Source organism: Orcinus orca, chromosome 1, assembly GCF_937001465.1.
Source record: "Orcinus orca chromosome 1, mOrcOrc1.1, whole genome shotgun sequence".
Lineage (NCBI taxonomy): Eukaryota > Metazoa > Chordata > Mammalia > Artiodactyla > Delphinidae > Orcinus > Orcinus orca.
The window spans coordinates 187,086,782-187,108,987 of record NC_064559.1 but is presented as its reverse complement, the minus strand read 5'-3'; the positions used below and the strand labels follow the sequence as shown (position 1 = coordinate 187,108,987).

The 22,206-nt window shown below is 40.1% G+C and overlaps 1 protein-coding gene across 9 annotated transcripts in view; it reads right to left on the bottom strand.

Moving 5' to 3' along the window:
• ZBTB8OS (zinc finger and BTB domain containing 8 opposite strand) overlaps nt 1-22,206 on the bottom strand; it is a 71,195-nt gene that overhangs the window by 14,819 nt on the left and 34,170 nt on the right. For 2 of the 9 annotated variants that reach the window (XM_033422277.2, XM_033422278.2), the window contains one exon: nt 750-11,729. The exons of 4 other annotated variants lie outside the window; for them this stretch is intronic. Coding sequence is in view for 4 of the 5 variants with exons in the window: in XM_033422278.2 (XP_033278169.1) it covers nt 11,709-11,729 (21 nt within the window). In the remaining variant the exon portion in view is untranslated. 3 more of the 9 variants (XM_049696431.1, XM_049696430.1, XM_049696429.1) reach the window with 3 other exon arrangements.

Below are 22,206 nucleotides of genomic sequence, written 5' to 3'. Positions count from 1 at the left end.
CCACACTAAAGATGGATTTGTCAAGATAACCTCTGATAGTGATACTGAAGCAAAGATTTGTATAAAGTTGGGGAACAAGTTATGTGAAGATCTGGGTGAAGAGTGTTCCCGACACAAGGTCCATCAGGAGTGCATTGGCACATTGGGAAATATCAAAACCAATGAGGTTAGAGCTAGGGGCAGGTAGAGGGAGGAAGGGAAATCTTGCAGCCCTTTTAGACGAGGGTAAAGATTTTGGCATTCTTTCTGAGAGGGAAACCATTGGAAGTTTTGAGTAGAGGAATGATATGACCTGACTTACTTTTTAGCAGATCCCTCTGGTAAAAGCAGAGAACAGAAAGGAAGCTAAGGCAGGAGTCTGTTTATTCAAGTGTTCTTTTATGATCCTCATTACAGAGCTTTATCATATTCTTCATAAAGTTTCTGCATATTTCTTGTTAAAATATTTAATTTTCACTATTTTGCAAGAAGAACCTTCCATTGCATCTGATAACTAGCTACTCATTTTTTGTGTATTCACTTTGTGTATTTTATAACTGGGATATCTTCCCAAATTCTCTTGTTTCTAATGAGTTTTTAAAAATTGACTTTATTAAGGTATAATTTACATACAATAAGATGTACCGGTTTTAAGTGTACAAGTTCAGTGGGTTTTGATATGTATTCATGTGTAACAATCAGCATAAATAAGATATAGAACGTTTCTATCACCCAGAACTTCCGTCCTATCTTATTTTTTCCTCATGCCTTTTTTTTTTAATAGTTTTTAATTAATTAATTTATTTATTTTTGGCTGTGTTGGGTCTTCGTTTCTGTGTGAGGGCTTTCTCTAGTTGTGGCAAGCGGGGGCCACTCTTCATCGCGGTGCGCGGGCCTCTCACTGTTGCAGCCTCTCTCGTTGCAGAGCACAGGCTCCAGACGCGCAGGCTCAGTAGTTGTGGCTCACAGGCCTAGTTGCTCCGTGGCATGTGGGATCTTCCCAGACCAGGGCTCGAACCCATGTCCCCTGCATTAGCAGGCAGATTCTCAACCACTGCACCACCAGGGAAGCCCTCCTCATGCCTTTTTGAAGTAAACGCCCCTGTCTCACTCTCAGCCCCTGGCAATTGTCAACCTCCTTTCTGTCACTCTAGATTAATTTTGCCTGTTTCTAGAATTTCATGTGACTGGAATCACACAGTTTGTACTGTTTTGTGTCTGGCTTCTTTTGTTGAGGCTAATGCTTTTGAGATTCATTCATGTCATTGTGTGTATCAGAGGTTTGTTCCTTCCTGTTGCTCACTACTATTCCATGGTATGGATGTACCACAATTTATCTATTCACCAGTTGATGGACATTTCTTTCTAGATTAGGGCTAGTATGAATGAAGCTGCTATGAAGATTCTTGTATTGATACAAGTCTCTTTGTGGACATGTTTTCATTTCTCTTGGGTAAATACTTAGGAATGGAATTCTTGGGTCCTAGAGTAGGTTTAACTTTATTGGAACTGCTAAACAGTTTTCCAAAGTGATTGATTGTACCATTTTACATCCCCACCAGCAGTGTATGAGATCCACTTTCTCCACATCCTTGTCAGCAGTTGGTACTGTCAGTCTTTTTAGTTGTAGCCATTACAGTGGGTGTGTAATGACCTTTCAGTGTTCATTGTGTAAAACCACAATTTGTATTTCCCTAATGATTAATGATGTTGAAATTTTTTCATGTGCTAATTTGTATATCTTTAGTGAAATATCTGTTCAAATCATTTGCCAATGAGTTGTTTGTCCTATCATTGAGTTTTTTGAAGTCTTTATATATTCTAGATACAAGTCTTTTGTCAGATACATGTATTGCAAATATTTTATCCTAGTTCATGGCTGGGCTTTTCATTTCCTTAATGGTATCTTTCAAAGAGCAGGGTTTGTCAGATTTTTCTTTACGGTCCGTGCTTTTTGTGTCCTAAGAAATCTTTGCCTACCCCAAGGTCCTAAAGATTTTTCTCCTATGTTTTCTTCTAGAAATTTAACTTTCACATTGAGTTCTATGATCCATTTTGAGTGAAAATTTGTATCAATATGTGGTGTAAAGTAAGGGTCAAGGTTTATTTTTTTCCTGTAATGGATATACAGTTGTTCTGGCACCATTTGTTTGAAAATATTACTCCCCCCATTGAATTACTGTGTCACCTTTGTAAAAACAATTGATGAAATGAGCCTTACTTAAAAAAATTGATTGATAAAATATTTGCATGTCTTTTTCTGACTCTATTCTATTCCATTAATCTGTTGCATAGAGTGTTCTATAAATGTCAGTTTGGCCAAGTTGGTTGATAGTGTTGATCAGGTGTTTTATATCCATATTGATTTTTCTATCTATTCCTTCTACCAATTACTGAGGAGTGTTGAAATATACAATAATAATTATGAATTTCAGTATTTCTTTTTTCACTTCTGCCAGTTTTTGCTTTATGTATTTTAAAGCTGTGTTATTAAGTATGTACACATTTATCGTTGTTATATTTTCTTAATGAATTAATCCTTTTATCATTATAAAATATCTTTTTAGCTCTGGTATTGTCTTGAACCTGATTTGTCTGATGTTAATGTAACCATTCCAGTTCTCTTACAATTAATCATATGCTTTTTTACCTTTATTTACTTTAACATTTGTATCTTTAGGTTTAAAGTGTGTTTCTTGTAGACAGCATATATTTGAGTCATCAATTTTATCCAGTCTGACAATCTCCTTTTTTAATGCAGTTCAGAATATTTTCATTGATATAATTATCAATATAGTTGGATTTAAGTGTACCGTCTTGCTATTTGTTTTCTATTTATGCCATCTCTGTTGTTCCTCTTCCCCTTTTTTCCTGCCTCAATAAAAGAATATTAAGTAATTTTCAGTATTCTATTTTATCCCCACTGTTGGCTTATTAGCTTAATTTCTTTGTTTTATATTTAACAGTTGCTCCAAGAGTTGTAATATGCATTTTCCCTTATAATTATCACATATTGTACCACTTCATATATAGCACAGGTTAGCAGACTACAGACTTCAGGCCAAATGGGGATTACTCCCTGCTTTTGTAAGTAAAGTTTTATTGGAACACAATCACAGCCACTCACTTACGTATTGTTTATGGCATATTTTTATGCTACAGTGGCAGAGTTGAGTAGTTGCAACAAAGACTACTAGCCTGCAAAGCCTAAAATATTTACTATCTGACCTTTTACAGAAAAGGTTTGTCAACCTCTGATGTATAGTGTAAGGACCTTATAACTGTATATTTATGTTTCTCCTCTTTGCTTCAAATATTTTTTCTGCCCCCACCTTTTCTGGAACGTCAATTACAAATATATTAGACCAATTTGATATTGTTTAACATGTCACTAAGGCTCTGTTTATTTTTTGTCAGTTTTTTTTTTTTTTTTTTTTTTTTTTGCGGTATGCGGGCCTCTCACTGTTGTGGCCTCTCCCGTTGCGGAGCACAGGCTCTGGACGCGCAGGCTCAGTGGCCATGGCTCACGGGCCTAGCCGCTCCGCGGCATGTGGGATCTTTCTGGACCGGGGCACGAACCCGTGTCCCCTGCATCGGCAGGCGGACTCGCAACCACTGCGCCACCAGGGAAGCCCGAGTTCTTTTAAAAAACTTTAGTCTGGATAATTTCCATTGCTATGTCTTCACATTCATGGATTATTCTTGTGCAGTTTATAATATCTGCCACTAAGCCCATCTACCGAATTTTTAATTTCAGATATTGTATTTGTTTCTAGATTTGATTATTTTTATATCTTGTCTTTCTCTCAATATAGTCATGTTTTTCTTCAAATTTTAAATTAAACTTAAATATAAAATTTTTAAATATAAAATTTTATTAAGTATATTAACTCTTTTTTACATCCTTGTTTACTAAGTCTAGCATCTCTTTCATTCCTGGATCTGTTTCCATTGACCAGTTTTTCTTCTGATTTTAAGGTGACTTTTTTTGCTTTTTCACATGTCTAGTGATTTTTGATGGAATGGTGAACATTGTAATTATATGTTTTTGAGTATCTGAATTTTGTTGTTTTCCTTCAAAGACTTTTGAATTTTGGTTTATGTGTTAAGCTGCAGATGAATCAGCTTGATGATTTTGAAGCTTGTTTTTGAACTTTGGGGCAGTTCTAGAGTCATCTTTACTGTTGAGTTAGGTTAGTCCTTCTACTAAGGTGTTTCTCTTCTGGGGTCTCTAGTAAATGCCCTAGGTGTTCAGTGAAGAATCTTTATCCTGACTGGTCAAAACAATTGTCTCTTAACCCTGTGTGAGCTCTGGGAATTTTTCTGCTCACAGTTCCCCAATTGTTTTTCAGCTGAACTCTTGTAGTTTAACCTTACACATTTGTAGATTAGTGTTCAGCACAGACTCTAGAATACTCCTGTGCAGATTTATTGATCTCTTTGCCTGTGTAGTTGCCTCTCTCTGGTACTTTGCCCCACAACTGCCAGGCACCTCAGCCTTCTTGAACACCACCTCTGTCTGTTCAATCCAGTTTGATTTCCCCTCCCTGTATCAAAATCCAGAAAGCCAAAGTGATAATAGGCTGCCTCATTTGTTTCCTTTTCTTGGAGATCACAGTCTCACTTGCCCTGTTTTCATTGTCGGAAGACAATTTTTTCATGTATTTTGTCCAGTTTTCTAATTGTTTATAGCAGAAGGCCAAGTCTAGTACCAGTTACTCCAACATGACAAAAGCCCAAGAATTTTACTTTATTTTATTTTATTTTTTAAATTTTTATTTATTTATTTATTTTTGGCTGCATTGGGTCTTTGTTGCTGTGCATGGGCTTTCTCTAGTTGCGGAGAGCGGGGGCTACTCTTCATTGCGGTGCACGGGCTTCTCATCATGGGGGCTTCTCTTGTTGCAGAGCACAAGCTCTTGGCACGGGGGCTTCAGTAGTTGTGGCTCGTGGGCTCAGTAGTTGTGGCTCACGGGCTCTAGAGCACAGGCTCAGTAGTTGTGGCGCAAGGGCTTAGTTGCTCCACAGCATGTGGGATCTTCCCGGACCAGGGTTTGAACCCATGTCCCCTGCATTGGCAGGCAATTCTTAACCACTGTGCCACCAGGGAAGCCCAGAATTTTACTTTAGAAAATAGTTTTCTAATTTTACTTTTGCATTTAAAGATATATAATATCTGCAATAACAATAACCATTTCATCTTTTCCAATATTCATATTTTAATTATATTGCCTAATTCATTGGCTCGTAATTCCAGGACAATGTTAAATAATAGTATTGATATTTCCCTGGTATTTTTCCTTAAGGGTAGAAGAGAAGCATTTTAAAGAGATAATATCCAGAGTTAATGAAAGTGTTGGGGGAAAAGGGCACTGTCATTTCATGTTGGTAAAGATTTAAATTGATACAGTGTTTTGGGAAGGTAATCTGTCTGTACTCTTCTAGGAATCAAATTATTTCACAAGTGCTCAAGGATCTGTGTGCAAAGGTACTCATTGCAGCATTATTTATAATAGCAAAAAATTGTTAAGTCATGACCTACTACTGTGCTTCAGATTAGAATAGAGGAACTATTAGATTTTAACTGATAGGATATGATAGTAAAAGATTGGGTATTGATTTCATGCTTCTTTAGCAATATTCCCAGATGTCCTGTTTCGGCAATTGTATGATATAACCTTGAGTATATTCTACCTCTGTTAGCACAGTATCCCTGGTTTGTCTGTATTCCAGAGACTTGGGCATATAAGGATTCAGCAAAAGCTGGATCTTTGGGCCTATAATGAGAATGTGAAGGCCCCAATCTCTAGCCAACTGCTTTTTTAGTCTTTTTTATGAAATAATTTCTGGGAAGTTCGGGATTTCAAAGCCTACTATTAGCTAGAACCTAGATTATTTTAAACATGAAAGAAATTTCATTATAGACGTAACTTCTTGAGCACTAATTTATTATAGTGCTTTTCATCTCTGTATATGTTCATATTTATAAATTTGATACAGTACTGAATTGTGGTTAATGCATTTAAAAAATAACTGCTCAGCCAGTGAATACAGTTAACACTAAAGAGAGCTGATTTAGCAGATGGTATGTTCCTGAGTTTGAGAGCCCTCACTAATCTATGTGTTTCTTTGCCACAGTCTCACTTTCTGTCATTATTTCATGTTCTGCCGAATGATTTTGACCCGTAATAACTTATCACAAGTGTTAAAGCTAAAGTTACCGTAAGAGTACTAAACAAAAATACTACTTTGGATGTTAAAATCGATACTTTACGGTGGTTCAAACCAGGGAAACACTTTTAAAAACCTGATCAGCTGTTAATTAGAGATTGGTGGAAGACTTCTGACATCATGAAAGCTATCATAGGAATTACTGTAGCCTGAGAAGAAATGACTCACAACTATCTGAATGAACAAAGTTGGAAGAAACTTTGCCTGGAGGCATACCAGGATTTCAGGGAATATGAAAGGAAAAAATAACTGCAAAATAGCAACACCAGAAACTATGCTTTAGTGATATGATGACCTTAATGGCACTGATTCTATTAACGTTTCCATTTATAGAAATATGCTCTCCCTGCTAAATAGAGTATTCTTGAATGGGCTATCGCTGCAGGCTTGGAGAGTGTTACAAATTAGTAATAAATGACTCTTGGTCACACATGATAGAAATCCAACTTAAATTTAAGCAGAAAAGGAAATTTATTGGCTCACATAACTAAAAATCCAGAAGGAGCATTGGTTTTAGGCACAGCTGGATTCAGGTATTAAAATAATATCATCAGGACTCTCTCTGAAACAGTTCTATCTAGTTTTCTTCTGTGTTAGCATAGTTCTTAGGTGGGCTTTCCCAGTTGTTGAAGGTAACTTTTTGCAGTTCTAGGTTCATGCGATCCTTAAGGCCCGTGCCCTTGCGTAGTGAGACCTTTATTCTCTAGCTTCCATAACACACTCAGACTGACAAGTGTAGTTCATATGTCCATGGAGTCAGGGAGGCAAAGGGATGAACAGCATCACCAAATTTTGGAAGGCAGTTCCCAAAAGAAAAAGAAGAATCCTATGCTGAGGAAGAGAAAGGGGTCCTGTGCAGGCAAAGGATAACAGAGGTCCAACTGTAATTACAGAAATGGAAGGAGGCTCATGTAAAAAGTACACAGGAAATACTATGGGTGAAATGATTTGATGCCTGTGATTTTATTTTAAAATATTCTGGGTGGAAAATGGAGGTAGATACAAGACACAAAATTAGCAAAATCGATCAGTGTTAAAGCTGGGTAATAAATACACAAGTATTCTCTATATTTTCTTCTTTACTTTGGTGAGTGCTTAGAATTTTGCTTAAATAAGTTAATGACGAAAAACAATGCAACAACAATAACAACAACAAAATAAATGCAGCTTCTATTGACTATGGTTGTTTGTAAGAAGTAAAAGTTAAGAGAGAAGCTGAGAGGGAAGATTATATCATTTGTCCAGAAGGGCAAGCCTCAGGATAGATCCTTTTTTTAGATTTATCTGTTTTAGGGACTAGAAATGTTATCAGTCAGGGTCTCCTCAGGGAAACAGAAACCACTCTGGGTATTTCAAAGAGAAGAAATTTAATATATGAAATTGCTTCCAAAAGTTTAAGAAGGGCTGGAATAGCAAAAGGAAAAAAAAGGGGCCAGGGGAGCTAGAAGAACTTCAGTCATAGGGACTTCCCTGGTGGTCCAGTGGGTGAGACTCTACGCTCCCAATGCAGGGGGCCCAGGTTCGATCGCTGGTCAGGGAACTAGATCCCGCATGCATGCTGCAACTAAGGGTCCACATGCCGCAACTAAGAAGTCTGCGTACCGCAACTAAGACCTGGGGCAGCCAAAATAAATTAAATAAATAAATATTTAAAAACAACAACAAAAAAGAATTCCAATCATAGATCAGAAGCTGCTGTGCCCCTGAGCTGGAGCTCTCAAGTCTGTGCTGGCTGCTGTGCAGTTGGAGTTGCTGTCACAGTCGTTCTGGATCTGCCGGAGAGGTACCACTTCTATCAGAGAGGGGAAGTCCAAAGGCTGGAAAGTCTACTGGAGTCCAGAATCACCTGCTCCTGCTGCCGCTACACCAACAGCCAGCAGCCACCAGAAACTGCTGCATTTTCACTGCCCAAAGCAGGAAACATTTTTCCTTTTACTGATCTCCTGTTGGCACCTCCTACTGATAAGACTCTAACAGGAAGCCAGCTGCAAGGATGGAAGCCTGGGAAATGTCATTTGCAGAATTCCAATTACATCAGTAGAGAGTAGAGTAGAGCATGGCGGGTGTTGAACTGAGAGACAACAGGTAAATGACCAATATAGTCCACCCTCTTTGGCTACATGGCATCCACATATACCACTCTTCCCATATTTAAAATTCTAAACAAGTTCACGAGTCTGCTTTCCAGTATGCAACTATCCTTCATACAAACAATGACACCATCATCGTTTCCCCAAAATGGGTGACGTTCATTCTTCTTTTAGGTCAGTCATGATCAAATTTAGTGGAAGCATGCAATGTTTCCCTGGTGGCAACATTCCTGTTTTGAGAGATAAGATCTTTGTAGGGACAGAAAGCAAGAATTCTGTAAGTGGGCTGTTAGAGGTAAAAGTGAAAGGAGGCACTGCCACTTTCACCCCTTGATTTCTAGAAGTGAGTATTCTAGTTATGGAAATAATAGCATCTATATTGGTCAGTGGCTAAAATTGTATACCACATCCATTTGGATAGCACCCCGATCTCTCAGGGTATCATCTCTCTTATGGGGCCATAATGGAATATTCAGTTGGTTATTCCACCATTTTATCAGGTAAGATGCTTCTGGGTGATGGAGTATACAGCAAGCTTCATGGTGGCTAGGGAAGGAGGCTGCCTGACATCCACAGAACAGGTCATCTTGTCTACCTTCTGAGAGCCTCCTCTGCAATGGGTACCCTTTATTAAGCATTCACGTGAGACACTAACGTCTCTTACCCTGTGGCCATTCCAAGAGGTATTTCCACCTGCCTCTTTGCCCCATGCCTTTTGCTCACCAGTTCTTCTGTCTGGTTCTTTCTAAATCCTTAACTCTTTGGCCAACTTGTTAGCTACTGTCCATGAATCAGGGTAAAATCTATACCTGTGTCTATCTCTCTCTCTATGCAGAGTGGGCAACCAGATGCTCACTGGGGAGATTTTCCTTCCCAAAATCTTTCAGGGACACTTCTGATGGGATTTGTGATGTTTCAACTATCCACTTCCAGCTGATGCCGGCATATTGTGCAAAACCATCTCTAAATCGGCCTTAACTTTTTCTTCCTCAGTCAACTTGTTGTAGGGAGCTCACTTTGGAACCATATGTATGAGCTGAGGAAAGGCAGCAATTACACTTCATCTCCCAAAGCACTGCCTTCAATAGGACTTCATCCTAAGCAAACACAGGTGATAAGGTAGGTAGGTAATCATAGTGCTACTACATCTCCATTTTCCATTGGCAGTAAGGCCATCACTCTGTTCAAGCTTAGAGGGTCTATTTCCTGGAAACTTTTCTGTCACCAAGATTATATAGTCCTATCCAGAAAATGGGAGTCATTCTAGATATTCCAGACAGAGATAATATAATACACGAAATTATTTTCCATAACATGTTATGGAAAAACCCAAATGAACTTTTTGGCCAACCCAATACAAGGGTGTGGGAAGGCCTAGAAGAGCACAAATGAGGATGGGGTCTAGAGGAACAAAAAGAAAGAAGGAAATGATACTCAGAGGCGACAAGCTGCTAATCACAAGGGCTTAGAGTTCACCAGCCCTTAAAGCTGAGCCCACAAGCATATACTGCTTGCTGGACCTTTGGAGACACAGTGTTAGATCTGCTGAAGAGTTGCCACCTCGATCAGAATTGGAACCACCAAAAAGATTCTGCATCTGCCTGAGCTGCTGTCCAGAATCCTCCCATCCTGCTACTATTACAACAAACACCAGCCACTGTGAGAGCTAGAAGCTGGAAATTTCTCTCTTCCCCTGGTCTTCTGATATCCATTATGACCCATTTAGCATATCCTACAGAAAGTTAACTGATGAAAGATCCTGGGTCATGAAGTTGCAGACTCTCAGCCCCAGACGCTACCCATCAGAACAGAGCAGAATACAAAAGGACAGTTGTTTGGCTTAAATAGGTAAGGAAGAGGTAAAAATTATCAGTACGGAAACCAAAATCCGTTGCCTTAGTTATGAAAGCCCTGCTTCCTGACAAGAGCAAAAAACAAACTTATTCAGCCATAGATTGGTAGGTTAAGGAAAAATGGCAACTTCTCCTGCCTGTCAATTGCTATAGTCTAGCAATGAAACAGTTTCACCAGTACGAATCCACTGAATATTTATTGAGTATCTACTATGGTTTAAGCTCAGCTTATGTTATGATACTTTAATCTTGTGATTTGAGTGAAAAGTATAAATCAGAGTAGATTAAAAATCAGCTATACATTTTTACATTTAACTACTGCAATTCTACCACATTTCCCCCATCCTCATCATTTTCACAAATAGTGATATTTTAGAGATCAACGGCATCTGTAATGAGCTCCCATGTCACTCCTTCTCTTAGGTATCTGTACATTTTTTCACTCTCTCTTCCTGTTGCAGAGAGGGTACCCTCTTCTCCCACCCCTCACTAATCCTTTCTAATAGTAACCATTTTAATGTGTTCTCAATCCCTTCCTGCTTCATCTGGAAGTTTATTTCTTCAGTTATTTTTTTTTTCTAAAATATTCAGATTCTTCTTCAGTCTTAACCCCAGTTTCCTCCCTTATTCTCTTTCCCTTTACAGCAAAACTCTTTGAAAAGAGTTGTGTGTGCTTGTTTCTCTCATTCCATTCTCCCTTAAACCCACCCTAACACACACACACACACACCACTGATAAATCCCAGTGGTCAACTCTCAGTCCTCATCTTACCAAAACTAACAGAGTTGATCGCCCCTTCTTCCCTGAAACACTTTCTTCACCTACAGGATGTTTCTTCCTATCTTTCTGGCTTTCCTCTCAGGTATCTTTTCTTGGTCCTCTTCATCTCTCTGTTCTCTAAATGTTGGAGTGCCAAGGACTTGCCTCTGTTCTCTGTAGCTTCCTCCTTTGGTAATCACATCTAATCTCATGACTGTAAATACCGTCTATATGCTGACGATTCCGAATTTTATATCCCCAGCCTGGACCTATTTCCTTAATGCTAGTCATATACCCAGCTGCCCACTCTTTATTTCTTATTAGATAAATAACAGGAGATGTTAAACTTAATATGTCCAAAATTGAGCTCCAGATACCAGCCCCTACAACCTGTTTCTCTCCCAGTCTTTCCCATTTCAAGAAATGGCAAGTCCCTTCTGCCAGTACTCAGGCCATAAAGCTTGGAGTCATCCTTGATTGTTCTCTTTCTCCTCCCTGCCATATGTGTGTTACCTAGATGTCTGTGTGTGTGTGTGTGTGTGTGTGTGTGTGTGTGTGAACTGCCTTTTCCCTTTTATTTATTGGAGTCTTTTCATTAAGCCCCTGGAACTCACTCTCAATCCTATCTTGAAATTATATTTTCAAGAGTATATAGCACTAGGAATTCAGCTGCCAACTTGGGGTACTTCACTTTAGGGATGAGTTGTGTGACTGCCCTTTGACACAGTCCATTGCTGAAGTCATTCCCCACAGCTCTCAGCCTTTTCAGAGGTCCTCTGTTGTTTCTTCTGCTTGTCAAAGGCAGTGCTCAAGTCTCTGCAGTCAGGAGAAGAAATTTTCCACTTTACTTTCACTGTTAACATCCCCCCACTCCCTATCAACTCTCAGCAAGGAGCCTGTTTAAATTTGTACAAAGTGACTGCAGTTTGCAACTCTTAACAATACTGATGCTCACTTCAAACGTCTACAAATTGCCTGGAAAGCAAATTCTTATTAAACTTAAACTGAAAAAGAAAATCTGTTTCCCCCCCAAGGAATTAACTTTTTATTAAATCTTTTAAGAATAGAATTTGTGTTTATGTAACACTTTTATGTCTGAAAAAGAACTGGCAATGACTTGGACATCAATTAATCTTTCCTCTGTGAAGCCAACTTTGATTCCTTTCCGGATTAAGAATGGATTTTAAACAAAAGTTGCACTAATAGTTAGATGAAAGTTACCAAAGAATTCAGAATCTTCAGATATAACATAAATTGGGATTCTTTGGTTACAAGTTAAAAGGAAAGCCAACTCAAATTGGCTTAAGGAAAAGGACATTTATTGGCTCAAATAACTGAAAAGTCCAAGGATAGATACAGCCTAAGCCATGACTAGGTCTAGGGCTGGGGTTAGCAAAAGGAGCCTGTGTCTGTTTTTGTAAATAAAGGTTTACTGGAACACAACCATGCCCATTCCTTCTCATATTGTCTAGATGCTTTTGTGCTCTGACTTGAGCAATATAGTGGTGAAGTTGAGTAGTTGTGAGAGAGATCTATGGCCCACTACAATGTGTGGTTTTTTTCCCCAAACCAAGCAATTCTCCCAACACTAACTCAACTCAATTCTGGTACTATCTACCTGGAGATAGCATCAGATTCCATAGGTTATAAGAGCTCAATCCCACAAGACTGCCTCCATTTCAGATGCCAATCACAAGTCAGGTTGTTTGTTACCTGTGCATCTGACCAACTGGTTATAAAGGTTCCCAGGACCCCCTCCTTGATTAATTTGCTGGAGTGGCTTACAGAACTCAGGAAACCAGTTTACTTACTAGACTACTGGTTCATTACAAAGTGTATTAAAGGATATGAATCAACAGCTGGATGAAGAGATACATAGGGCAAGATGCTGAATCCAGGAGCTTCTGTCCCTGTGGAGTTTAGGGCTGGCAAGTGGATGAGTTCTCTTTCACCAACCTGGAAGCTCAGAATCCTGTCTTTTTTGGGTTTTTATGGAGGCTTCATTACATAGGCACAATTGATTAAATCATTGGCCATTGGTGATTGATTCAACCTCCAGCCTCTCTCTCCAGAGGTCATGAGGTGAGACTCTGAGTTCCAACCCTCTAATCTAATTAATCCACTGATTGGTTTCCCTGGCAACCTCCTCCAATCTTTAGGGGACTTCTGAAAGTCGCCTTATTAACATAAACTCAGTTATGGTTGAAAGGGGCTTTTTATAATAACAAGATGTCCATTTCACCTTTATGGCTCTGATGCGATTTCAGGAACTGAGGACAAAAGACCAAATATTATAACAAAAGATGTTCCTATTGTTCTTACTGCTTAGGAAACTCCAAGGGTTTGGGGAGCTGTGAGCCAGGAACCACGGACAAACTCCAAAATATATATTTATTATAAATCACATTCTCACACCCACAAGCCCTAAAATATTTCCTATCTGACCCTTTATAGAAATGAACGACCTGGACTTCCCGGGCAGTCCAGTGGTTAAGACTCCACACTTCCAATGCAGGGGATGTAGGTTCTTCCTGGTCGGGGAACTAAGGTCCCACATGCCGTGCTGCACAGCCCAAACACCTCTGGTCTAGGGAAAAATGATGTTGATAGGATCTGGCCTTTCTGTTTCTTTGCTCTGCTTTCCTCAGTGTTGGTCCTTGCTCATGTAGGCTCTCTCCTCATGGTGGCAGAAAATCTACTATAGCTCCAGGCTCACAACCTCATAAGAGTGGTCTTCTTTTCTGGTCGCTCCAATAAAAAATGCTAAGATTTACTTTGATTGAACCTCTTTTTCTGGCCTTGTTTGACGTGTCCATTCCCAGACCAGTAACTGGCCGTGGGAATGCAGTGCTCTGATTTGCCAGGTCTAGGTCACAAGTTGACCTCTGGAGTGATGAGTTGAGTCAATATCTCCCAAACCATAAGAACCAGAGAAGTGAAGGGGTGATCCTCTTAAGAAAAGTTGAGGAGTTATTACCAGAAAAAGGTACTGAGTGAGTAGGGGGAGCAGTAGGAATAGAATAATGAATAAACAGAAGGGAAATTACATAACAGACTGGTAAACAAAAGCGTCCCCTGAAACAATTAGAGTAACAATTTTTAAATAGCTACCGCTTCAGGACTTCCCTGGTGGTCCAGTGGCAAAGAATCTGCCTTACAATGCAGGGAACGGGGGTTCCATCCCTGGTCAGGGAACTAAGATCCCACATGCCACAAGGCAACTAAGCCCGCATGTCACAACTACTGAGCTCACGTGCCTCAATGAGAGAGCCCGCGTGCTGCAAACTACAGAGCCCACGCGCCCTGGAGCCCGCGCAACACAACTAGAGAGAGAAAACCCACACACAACAACTAGGGAGAAGCCCGTATGAGGCAACTAGAGAGAAGCCCACGCATCACGACGAAGAGCCCGCATGCCTCAACGAAGATCCCAAGTGCCGCAATGAAGACCCGACGCGGCCAAAAATAAATAAATAATAAATAAATAAATCTTTAAAAATTTTTATTTATTTTTGGCCACATTGGGTCTTCGTTGCTGCGCACGGGCTTTCTCTAGTTGCGGCGAGTGGGGGCTACTCTTCATTGTGGTGCACAGGCTTCTCACTGTGGTAGCTTCTCTTGTTGTGGAGCACGGGCTCTAGGCGTGCAGGCTTCAGTAGTTGTGGCACACAGGCTCAGTAGTTGTGGCGCATAGGCTTAGTTGCTCTGCAGCATGTGGGATCTTCCTGGACCAGGGATTGAACCCGTGTCCCCTCCATTGGCAGGTGGATTCTTAACAACTGCGCAACCAGGGAAGTCCCTAAATATTATTCTTAATGGTAACATTTTAGCAGCATTTCCATTCAGCTGACAAAGCCTGCTATCCCATTCACTATAGCAATAAAACCTATAAGCAACAGAAATAAATCTAACAAAAAACGTGCAAGATCTTAAAGAAAATAGGGAAACATAACTGAAGAATATGAAAGAAGACCTGAGTGGCAAATTATACCATATTTATAGATGATAAGACTCAATATTATAAAGATGTGAGTTCTCCCATAATCTATAAATTCAATTCCAGAAAACAAATCCCTATAGGATATTTTTTAAGTGAAACTTGATAAGTTTATCCTAATTTTTATATAGAAGAACAAAGAGACAATCAGAATTTTTTAAAAAATATTTATTTATTTATTTCGGGTGCACCGGGTCTTAGCTGCGGCACACAGGATCTTCGTTGCAGTGTGCGGGATCTTTAGTTGCAGCATGTGAACTCTTAGTTGTGGCATGCATGCAGCATCTAGTTCCCCGACCAGAGATCGAAGCTGGGCCCCCTGAATTGGGAGCATGGAGTCTTACCCACTGGACCACTAGGGAAGTCCCCAGAATTTTTTTTTTTAATGTTATTTGAAGAAGACCTAGGTGGGGGAACTCATTTTAGAGATTTAGTAATTAAAGCTGTGATGTGGGGCTTCCCTGGTGGCGCAGTGGTTGAGAGTCCGCCTGCCGATGCAGGGGACACGGGTTCGTGCCCCGGTCCGGGAAGATCCCACATGCCGCGAAGCAGCTGGGCCCGTGAGCCATGGCCGCTGAGGCTGCGCGTCCAGAGCCTGTGCTCCGCAACGGGAGAGGCCACAGCAGTGAGAAGCCCACGTACCGCAAAAAAAAAAAAATCTGTGACGTATTGGTGCAGAGAGAGAGTCAAATTAAACTGGACAGCTCAGAAACAGAGCCATGAATTTATGGAAACTAGATGAATAACAGAGGTAGCATTACAGATTAGTGGGGAAAGGAGTTGCTGTTCAATAAGCAGTGCCAGAAAGATTCATTATCTATATGAAAAAAAATTAGAATACCATATGCAAAATCAATAGTAGATTAAAGCCCTAAAAGTGAAAAACAGAACTTTAAAAAATATCTTTATGTCCTTGAGATAGTGATTTCTTAAACAAGATAGAGAAAACACTTTGATTGATAAGTTGACTGTATTAAAACTGAAAGCTGCTTTTTAATGAAAACTATCTTTAATGGAGTTAAAAGGACAAACCACAGATGAGAGAAGATATCTGCAAGGCATATAACTGATAAAGGATTTGTATGTTGGGTATATAAAGGATACCTATAAATCAATAAGAAAAAGATAATCCAGTTTTACAAATAAGAAAGGATATTGTGTAGATAACATTATTGGCCCCAGTTCATCACCCCCTACCAACATTCACACACTTTGTTGTATGACTTTGCAGTTCTTCTCACTAACAGACCAGAGGATATTTCTCCCTTTTGGCCATGTGATTTGCTTTGGTCTACTAGAATATGTGACAATGTGGCAGTTACAAGCCTAAGCCTTAAGAGACCTCATGTATTTCCTCTTGGGCTTTTATACTTCAGCCATTGTTGTGAGAGGAAATTGTCTGGGCTGGCCTACTAGTCCCAGGAGGAAGATGTAAGACCATGTAATAACACAGCCACTTTAGACAAGCTGCCCCATCCAACCCAAAGGCACTAAGCTAAATAAATACTATTGTATAACATTGTTTTTGTGGTTAGCTGTTATTCAGTGTTACTTGACAACATTGTAATGAGCAAGGAAATTCACTTAATCATGGTCAACAAACATTAAAAGTTGTTCAGTCCATACAAATAAAAGCAATAGCATACCATTGCATATCCATAAGATTGGCAAAATTTAAAAGTCTGATAATATTAAGTGTTGGCAAAAATTGAGAAGTAGAAATTGATATATACCATTAGTGGGAGTGCACACCTAAAAAGTAGGTGACATGATTCTGGCCATTGAGTTGCAAGTGTCAGTCCCCTGGCTATGGCATCTGGAAGAACTTTTTTTTTTTCCTGATAAAAAAGAAAATAGACTGGGCTGGTAATTGCCTTTTGTCTTTTTGTCTTCTTCCTGCCAGGAATATGGACATGAGACTGCAGATGGGACACTCATCTTGCAGCATGAGGTGTTTTAATTTCATTACTTATATTTTTCATATATTAAATTCATTTGATTCCTCTTCAAACGTACCTCTTCTTTTTTTTCCTTTTCTTATGGATAATAATAATAAAATAAAAGGAGAATAGCTAAAATTTGTGACTTACTACATGCCAAACACTGTTTTGAGTGGTATATGTACATCAACTCATTCAATCCTCACAATAATCCTATGAAATAAGTGCTATTTTTGGTTCCACTTTACAGATAAGGAAACAGCAATACAAAGGTTAAATACATTGCCCAGGTTCACACAGCTAGTTAAGTGATAGCACTAGAATTCCAATCAAGCTACCTGGTTCTAGTGTCTGTGCTCATAACTATGTGCTAGTCTACATCACCTTTTATCTTTGATCATTTTAAACATACTTATTTAATAGCCTATTAGAGTTTTGTACTATTTTTCTCAAATTCTTGGGGTTCTAATTCTCTGCTTGTTATGCCTGCTGATTCTTCTTTATAAAGAACAATTGCCTTGTGTATTTTAATATTTTTGACTCATTCATTCAACAGCATTGATTGAGCAGCTGTTGTTTGCTCAAGTGCTGTTCAAGGAGCTGGGAATATACAAGTAAACAAAACAGGCAAACTGTGCTCTCTTGGACCTTAAATTCTAGTAGGAGAAAACAAAGAGTAAATGAGAAAGGGGACGGAGAGTGGGAGGAGGTGGAATGGTAAAGGGGGCTTCCCTGGTGGTGCAGTGGTTAAGAATCCACCTGCCAATGCAGGGGACACGGGTCTGGGAAGATCCCACATGCCACGGAGCAACTAAGCGCGTGCACCACAACTACTGAGCCTGCACTCTAGAGCCCGTGCTCCACAACAAGAGAAGCCACCACAGTAAGCCTGCGCACTGCAACGAAGAGTAGCCCCTGCTTGCCTCAACTAGAGAAAGCCCGCGCACAGCAACGAAGACCCAACGCAGCCAAAAATTAACTAATTAATTAATTTTAAAAGAATGGTAAAGGAAAGCCTTTATTTAAATTAATTTATTTTAATTAATTAATTTTTTAAAAAGAACGGTAATGGGAGAAGAAATCTTCTCCCTTCATTCTTCACCTGGCTAATGGTAAAGGAAATGGTAAAGGATAAGGTGACATTTGAGCAGAGTCCTAGAAAATGTGAGAATGTGAGCTATGTGTATATCTGGAGGAAGCATTTCCAAGCAGAAGGCATAGCAAGTACAAGGCTGCATGACAGGAACATGCCTTGAATGTTTGGGAACAAGCAGAGGTCTTTGGAGCTGGAATGCAGTGTGTGAGGGGTAGAGCAGAAGGGATGCGGGCAGAGAGGTTCCAGGAGGGGCAGGATGCAGATGGTGTAGGTCATGAGAAGAACTTTGGGGTTGGGTGGGGAACCTTTCTTTGGAGGGTTTTGTGCAGAGGGGTAACATGATTTCACTCGTGTTTCAGAAGCGTCACCATGGCTGCTGTATTCAGACTAGACTGAAGTTGCAAGGAGACTAATTAGGAGGCTGTTGATAATAGGTGATGGAGTGAAGTGGTAACAGCAGTAGCACAGAAGTGGTAGGATTTTGGATTTGTTTTGAAGGTAAAGCTGACAACACACAGTCAAAGATGACTCTTCATGTTTTTGGTCTAAATAAGTGGAATGGAGTTACCATTTCCTGAGATTGATAGGACTATAGGAAAGGCAGGTTTAAGATGAGGATGAATGAAGAGTGGTTTGGGATCTGTTGAGCTCAGGATGCCTATTAAACATCTAAGTGGAGATGCAGATAAACAGATAATTTGAGTCTGAGGTTCAGGGAAGAGGTCAGGGGCTAGATATGTAAAATGGTATTTAAAGCTATGAGACTGGATGGGCTCACCTAGGGAATGATATAAGTAGAGGAGAGGTCTGAGCCCTGAGGCCCGCGACATTCCAGCTGTAGGGGAGAAAAAATTTTCCTTGACCTTCTTCCGGGCAGTGTCTGAAAATCAAACTAACAGATTAGCAGGAGAAATGCATACAAACTTACTCAATATAAATTTTACATGACACAGAAGGCTGCATAAGGAAATGAAGGCCCGAAGAGACAGACCTGAGTATTTTTATGCTAGGCTTGGTGAGGAGTGGAGAGTCGTGGAAGAATGTGGTAGAATAAGGAGTAAGAGGTAAGGTTAGAAAACTGGGGCACACCCAGCAAAGCCTGTTTGTTCAGAGTCTTCTCAGCGTCCCTTTGTCTTCTGAGATAAGGAGGCTCCTTTCCTCTGGGTGTAGGGTGGACACCTCTCACCTGAGGGTTTTGTGATCTGTTGCAGTGGAAAAGGGAGGGGGTGTCAGAGTGACCTTCCTGCTTCTGCTGTTTACTCAGACTCCTTCAGTTCAAAATACTCAATATGCCAAGGTGCCATCTTGGGGGGTAGCATGTCCTGAATCCCAAAGCACTTAGAGATTAGACAAGGAAGAGCCAGGAGAGGAGACTGAGGAGTGAGCAGTAGAAGAACCATGAAGGAGTGGTGTCCTGGCAGCCAAGTAAGTGCAACAAGTGTTTGAAAGGATGAAAAGAGTGATCCACTGTGTCAGTAAAATGAGGACAAAGAAGTGACCATTGGATTTGACAACATGCAGGTTACTAATGATCTTTCAAAAAATGGGTTTTGATGGATGGGGATGGAAACCTGATTAGAATGGGAGAAGTGAAGATAGCAAATGAAAAAACCAAGACAAAAAACTCTTTCAATGAACTGTGTGTAAAGGGAGCAGAGAAATGGAGTTGTAGCCAGAAATAGATGTGAAATCAAGGGGAGTTTTAAAGATAGGCCATCTTAGACATCATGGTGGTACAATATTGGAAATGATCCACTCTGTACAGAGACGGGAATGACTGAGTTCAGTTTAAGCAGAGCTTATTTCCCACCTGGCCTGGGTTCTGAGAGCTTCCCTCCTGAGCAGTTTGGCATTTGCTTCTGCAAGGTGTCCCCACAGACACCACCAGCCCAGGACTAATTCTCATGGTAATTTTTTAGTTTAAGGTTTCCCACACCAAGCAGGTAAAATAAATTTGGACTCCAGAACCTCACAAAGCACAACCTTGGGTTTGATATCTCACCTAGGGATTTTTTTCTTCCCAACTAAAGCCCTGCAAAGACAAACTTTCTTTGCCTTTTCCCTGGACTTCGGGGCAAAGTTTACTAGTCCTTTTTCATTACGGTTGAATCCTTAGAGAGTTCCAGTTTCTGTTACTGATAAAAACCGGAGCCCATGTTGCTGCCCCAGCAGCTCAGCCATACAGTTTAAAGCCTTGGCAGTATTTAGCCAGCATCTCTAGAGATTTGTGACAGCAAAGTTTCAGCACTTTCTAGACCACCATTTTGCTGGAATCAGAAATCTTCTCCCTTCATTCTTCACCTGGCTAATTCCTAGTCATCTTTGAGGTCTCAGCTTAAATGTGACTTCTTGGAGAGGTATTCCCTAACCCTCTCCATCCCAATCTAAACTAGTTCACCTTTTTATACTAAGAGCACGCTCCTTCTGTCTTAGCACTTAACTTGTCATTTATAACTTCATATGAGTATTTGTTTCAAGCTGGTACCCGGCTAGATTAAAAACTACATGGAGGCAAGCATCAAGCCTGTTTAGTTCACCATATATAGCAGAAGGCCTGATTTATAGAAGATGCTCAGTCAGGTTCAGTGACTGAACAAATAATTGTCTAAAAATGTAATAACTAACTAAGAGTAGAGTCTTACATGATATCCTGAAACCCATTATCTTCTGTGTCTTGGAGACGATATTCTCTAAGGAGAAAGTGTTTTTAATGGAAAAAGGACAGAGGTTTCTGACTGTCATTTTACTTGACTCAGAGAAGCAGTGTTACTCCGATTTTTGGTAACCACTGTTTCTTTTCCTCTTTAGAATGGAGATCTCCTCTCATCAGTCTCACCTCCTGCAACAACTGAATGAGCAGCGCAGGCAGGATGTATTTTGTGACTGCAGTATTCTGGTTGAAGGAAAGGTCTTTAAAGCCCATCGAAATGTATTATTTGCTAGTAGCGGCTACTTTAAAATGCTTCTTTCCCAGAACTCCAAGGAGACAAGTCAGCCAACCACAGCAACGTTTCAGGCTTTCTCCCCTGACACTTTTACAGTTATCCTGGACTTTGTCTATTCCGGCAAGCTCTCTCTCACAGGTCAGAATGTCATAGAAGTGATGTCCGCTGCTAGCTTCCTTCAGATGACTGATGTCATTAGTGTATGTAAGACCTTTATTAAATCTTCATTAGACATTAGTGAAAAAGAAAAGGATCGCTATTTCAGCCTTTCGGATAAAAATGCCAGTTCTGATGGTATAGAACGCTCCTCTTTTTATAGCGGTGGCTGGCAAGATGAAAGCAGTTCTCCACATTCTCACCTAAGCCCAGATCAAGGAACAGGTATAAGTGGGAAATCTTGGAGTAAGTATAATTACCATCCAGCCTCCCAAAGGAATACTCAACAGCCTCTGGCCAAGCATGAACAAAGGAAAGATTCCATTAAAAAATCCAAACATTTGAGGTTGTCACAGCCTTCTGAAATGGCTCATTATAAGTCAAGCAAACGAGAAGCACGAACATCTGATTCTTCCAGCCACATCTCGCAATCTGAAGAACAGGCACAAATGGATGCGGAAATGGACTCTACTCCTGTTGGCTATCAGTATGGTCAAGGATCCGATGTCACATCAAGAAGTTTTCCAGGTACCCAGAAAGAGAATCAGTCCCCTCAGTCAGGTTCCAAGACTCTGATGTAAATCAATCCTATCTCAACATGCCCTTACTTTTAGGTGTTATGGGAAGTTGAAACAAGTGATTTTTTTTTAAGTCATACTTCTCTAATGAAATCTATGCATAAAACACAAATTTTAAAAATTATAATACTGGATAAATTTAATGAAGTCAAAACAATAGAGTTCTGAGGGTCAGAAACCCATGAATTTCGAAACCTGCTTATCTGTGGGCAATTAGATTACTGTTAAATGTAAAGCTCTTTTGTAAAGTGGTTCAATCCTTAAGACACATATTTTCACTTTATTTTTTAAAATTTTATATTGGAGTATAGTTGATTAACAATGTTGTGTTAGTTTCAGGTGTACAGCACACTTTGCTGTACAGTTATACATCATATTCAGTTATATATCATATTTTCACTTTAAATAGTTTACTTTTTTTTTTTTGCGGTACGCGGGCCTCTCACTGTTGTGGCCTCTCCCGTTGCGGAGCACAGGCTCCGGACGCGCAGGCTTAGCGGCCATGGCTCACAGGCCCAGCCGCTCCGCAGCATGTGGGATCTTCCCGGACCAGGGCACGAACCCGTGTCCCCTGCATCGGC